The following is a 5,040-nucleotide window of genomic DNA, read 5'->3' as shown; positions in this document are numbered from 1 at the left end:
CAGTAATAAAATAAGAACAAATAAAGAAATTAATAATGATAGCACAAATAAAAAATAACGACAGGCCTTCGAATTAAATAAATTGCTTTTTAGTTTTTCAGGTAGGTCTAACAGTAGGGTTAAGATATTAAAGAAAAAACTTTTTTTTTTTTAACCAATTATCCAAATAATGTTTAGTCCTAGAAAGCTATTATTATCAGAACACGTGAGCATAACATAATGGTTAGCAGATCAATGAATGAGAGGGCAGCGTTACCAGAGTTACCCATATACCACATCATGTTGCAACACAGTAGGGTTATTGCAGACAGAAACAATACTGTACTACATCGATGTTTCCTGTCGGCTCAATTTTTGAGTGGACTTTGCTGTTCCGATGAGCATGAACGGTATACGAGTGGAGCGACTGAGCGGAGCGCACACACATAGAGCGGGATAATACGCAGAGCGTCACACCACGTGAAAGTGAAACCTGAGCGGTGAACTAATTTTCGGCAGCCGGAATTTCGGTGCATCTCTAATTATTGGCGACATCAGAAATGGATATTATATAATAGATGCTCTTTTGAAAATTTTAGCAATTTAAAAATATTTAAAAATTATTTTTTTACACGGCACCCCTGCTCTCGACAGACGGCACCCCGGTTGGGAAACACTGTGCTACAGCATATTTCTTTTTTAATTTGAAGGCAGCTATAAATGCTGCTGTTACCTCTTTTATTTGTATTCATATGGTGGACACTGCAATTATTGTGCTTTTCTTAGGTCATTCTGACATACACGAGTTCTCAACTGAGATTAAACAGGATTTAACACTATTAGGACTGATATCACAAAATGATAAAGTGAGTGTTCAGAGCTACTCTGGTAGCAGCGCTCATTTAAGTGGTTCAGCTTTATTTAGATTTCACTTTTTTAACGTAATATATATTTTTCTGTTGTGTGAAAGAGCATTACAATTCTGCAAACCCTCAAGGAGCAGTTTTTCTTACTCCACCTTTAACCCCCCTTTCACTGTCACCGAGGGAAGCTATCCGAGTCAAACTTGAATTAAAAGACACTGCTGTTCATCTGTCTGTTTTAAAATCAGTAGTTGTGTCCCCTAATCTCAATCTTATTTTCCCTGCTCTCCCTGCTAATCCACAGCGGGAGACAGAGATACGGTCACTGACAGATGCAGACAGTGTCATGCTTGTGATAACAGACAAAATGTGAGACGTGTCCATGTGGCAAAACTATATTTACATGGAGATATCATGAAGTAGTAAACAATGCATCTCCATTTACTCATGTATTGTGGCTGTTTTGTGATAAAAAAAAATAAAAAAAACTCATGGTATGTGATTTTAAGTGTATGGAGGAAATATGAGGAATAGTGATGTGTTAAATAACCAATAAAACATTCGACCGCTGAAAGCAATAATGCTGTGAGATGAATCCATTAATCAATGTCAAAACACCCACACCCAGCAAAATTATTATTTTTTTGTACCCCTCTTTCCACCTTATTGTGGTGTCTCATTACTAATCAGTGTGTTTTGTATCTCCGGCTGATTGCTTGTTTTCTCGGACAGAATGAGTCTGCATTGATTGAGGCTGTGTTTTTTTCCCCACAAGCTCTCTAAAACACCAGCATGTTACATCTGCTGGGATGAAATGGGGTATGGAGCTCAGAGTGGATGGGAGTTTTCAATGATCTGTAACCCAGATATTTTAAAGGATTTGATCATTTTTTTCTACATACACCCCATCAGAGATGCTAATATTCCGAGGAAAATCTCGGCTGAATTGGTTTGCATTAGACTAGTATTTCTAAATAGGATAAAGAAAGCTGTGGATAAAGCAATCAGCTGTAGTGATGATCAAGCCCTTGTATTTAGGCCCTGGAAATGAAACCCTCCTTCGTACATATGCATTGCTATGACACATGGGTGACAGGGCTCTCCCACCAGCTTCCGTCTGGCTGTGGAATTCTTTACCCATTTAAGCCAGGTGTTTCACGAGTGCCACCATTTTCAGCACTCTGTTTAAAACTCCCAGGCTTTCATATGATAGTGTGTGTCTGTGCATTTTCTGTGCTGCATTGTATTATTATGTCTGGCTGCTCACTCACTTTTTTATTTGCTCTTGTATTCTTGAAAAGATCGATATTTGCAGCACACTGACAAAAAAGCAGATTGGTAAATTAGTTGTTGTTGTTGTTGTATTATTGTATTATTTTTATCTGTATTTTGTATATTGTTTTAGACATTTGAACATTTTTCATCAGCAATAAATAAATTAAATGAATACATTTTTAATGATTAATTAATTAATGAATTACCCCTTTATTCGTGCAGCACACTGACAAAAAAGAAGAAGAATTATTAATGGATAGTGGCATTTATGTTATTTTATTATTTTTATATGTATTTTGTATATTATTTTAGATATTTGATAATTTGATAAATACATTTAAAATAAATAATAGATTTTTATTTATCCCTTTATTTGTGCAGTGCATTGACAAAAATAGTGTTATTTTGTTGTATTATTTTATATGTATTTTTGTTTATTATTTTAGACATTTGAGAACAATCTTTCAGCAGAATGAATGAATGAATAAAATCACTTTCATTAAATCAGGTCAGTTAAACTGTCCTTCATTAACACCTTACGTCTGAATTTGAATTTTTAATTAACAGCCAGTTTAATTTTAATTTTTAATTCAATTATTTATTTGTGTAATTGCCATGTTCTTTCTGTAGCCTTGGAACCCTAGACACTAGACCCTAAACACTAGCTTTCTATTTTTTCTATTCTATCTACTTGTTTTTCTTTGTGTGTGTGTGTGTGTGTATGTGTGTGTGTATAATATATATATATATATATATATATACACCTTGCTACGTGTACTGCGTTAGGCTAACCGAGACTTGTCATTTGCACTTATATATTGTTGCTCTTTTGTTAGTTTTGACTGCTTTTATTGTCCTCATTTGTAAGTTGCTTTGGATAAAAGCGTCTGCTAAATGACTAAATGTAAATGTAAATGTAACCCAGGAGAATGTGAAAGACTGGCAGCTTATCAGCCTTCCTCTTATTTGAGTGACACATGTGTAGTGTTTGTAGTTGTCATCAGTTGTCTGGACTGTGGAAAACAGGTTCCCTTTCTTAATGAGGGTGGTTAGGGACTGACTACAACTCCCATTGAAACATGACCTTAGCATCAGTCATCTAGGTGTGGATTGTTTACTGTCACCTTGAACACAGCTTTCTTAATGCTGATTTGAAGGAGGTAATCATGTATCGCTTAGAGTCCAAAGGTTTTAAATGAAGCTGTGAATAGTGTTCAAATGAGATTAGATATTAGATTAGATGAAGGTATTCTGTTTTACATCAGTTGACCAATAATATGGACATGACAGTTTCAGGTTAAGTATTTTAGGTTCATTATTGTATAAGGGAAAATATATATTTAAGAAAATAAAAACTGCATGTCTCAAACTGTGATGTAATATTTCACATGTTTATCTGCTATGTAGAGAATCTCAGAAATAAACAAAAGTTAATAAAAAAGGTAATAGTATAGAAATACATCACTGGGGTGGGTTGAAACAATAAAAGACACATTTTGTGCATGAATTATAGCCTATATAATATTTAATTCAATGCACACACACACACACACACACACACACACACACACACACATATATATATATATATATATATACCATTCCCCAACACCACATATTTCATTTTAAACATTTTGATTAAACATATTAAAGGAAGCACTCTGCCTCAAAAGTTGAACATTTTTAAACAAATTCAAGTAACAAAATCAAGCTTATAGACGTGAAAAGGCTACTTTCTTCTTCTTCTTCTTCTTCTTTGTCTTCTAAAGCTTTATTAGCTGATGATGTTACAACTCATTCAATTTTAACAACACTCCCTGTTCCCCATTACAGTAATTATAAAAGAATGAAGAGAAAATTGTTTCAAATTGTTTTACTCAGCTGGCACAGACAAAACTTTCAACTATGTCGTTATTTCCATGGCAGTGCATCATTTAGCTTCATTTAAAAGAATTCAGAGAGAGAACAGATAACTAACAGGAGAGGAATGACGCCTCAGCCCTTTATTAAGTTACTGTTTGACAGCTGGTAAGTATCGCGCATGCGCAGAGCGAACAGAAGCGAGCGACCGAAAAAGACGCTGCACATCTTTCTGTGCGACGGCACCAAATGATGTGAGTTTCGCCGCTACCTTCTCTTACATCTTGTGTTCCTGGACCTTGAATGGCGCTGGTCACCGTACAGCGGTCGCCAACCCCTAGTACAACCTCTAGTCCATGCGTGTCGGTGAGTTTCTTATCTATTTCAAATGTTTGTTTCTACTTATTAAATGATTTTATTCATGTCCGAGCTATAGCGGCAGCTAGGCTGTTCACTCGGTCTGCGCATGCGCAGAAACGGTACTGCGCTTAGTGGTAGATATGAAACTAGCCGGTCATGCTTTGTTGTGTTTAAGCGTTCGCAGTTCAATGCTTGATATTTTTGAACGTTATTTTAAAATCACTAAAACGTTACTCCTTTAAAGTTGACGAGTTATTAGGTAGGAAAGGCGGTTGTTTTTTGTAGTTTTGTAAGATAGTTTTGTTAGCTAGTTGCTAGCTGCTGATCTGCAGTACATATTCAGTGACATCTGGACTTCAGAAATTGTACTGCACTGTCATTCTGTTGTATTTGATTAATATAGATCGATTATTACAAATTTGGAAGTTTCTTAGTTAAACCTGAAATATGGCGAAAGCACACAAAATACATAGAGTTTATGTTATTTTCCTAAAACCTCACAGATATATCTGGGATATGTGTCACTTCACTGGGTGCCTCAGTTGAGGTTAAAGTTTGTATTTTTTGTACAAATTTGTGGATGTTTTGTCCTGATCCAGTAATGCAGACTCTATATTTTTCTGTTGCAACTGTTGCAATTTGATAAAGTAGCCCAGCCCAGTGGTTTTCATACCACTTCCTAATTTCTCTGAAATGCCTCAAG

At 35.4% G+C, this 5,040-nt stretch overlaps 1 protein-coding gene across 1 annotated transcript in view; it reads left to right on the top strand.

Annotated features, from left to right (window-relative positions):
* The first annotated feature begins 4,167 nt into the window (after positions 1-4,167).
* Positions 4,168-5,040, top strand: part of LOC107685086 (protein phosphatase Slingshot homolog 2-like) — a 29,351-nt gene continuing 28,478 nt past the window's right edge. The window contains exon 1 of the mRNA XM_016481563.1: positions 4,168-4,343. Coding sequence (XP_016337049.1) covers positions 4,281-4,343 — 63 coding nt within the window. The 5' untranslated portion in view covers positions 4,168-4,280. The remainder of the gene's footprint in view (positions 4,344-5,040) is intronic.

This window comes from Sinocyclocheilus anshuiensis, unplaced genomic scaffold (assembly GCF_001515605.1).
Source record: "Sinocyclocheilus anshuiensis isolate Anshui unplaced genomic scaffold, SAMN03320099.WGS_v1.1 scaffold914, whole genome shotgun sequence".
Taxonomy (NCBI): domain Eukaryota; kingdom Metazoa; phylum Chordata; class Actinopteri; order Cypriniformes; family Cyprinidae; genus Sinocyclocheilus; species Sinocyclocheilus anshuiensis.
This window is presented reverse-complemented; position numbering and strand designations above follow the sequence as displayed.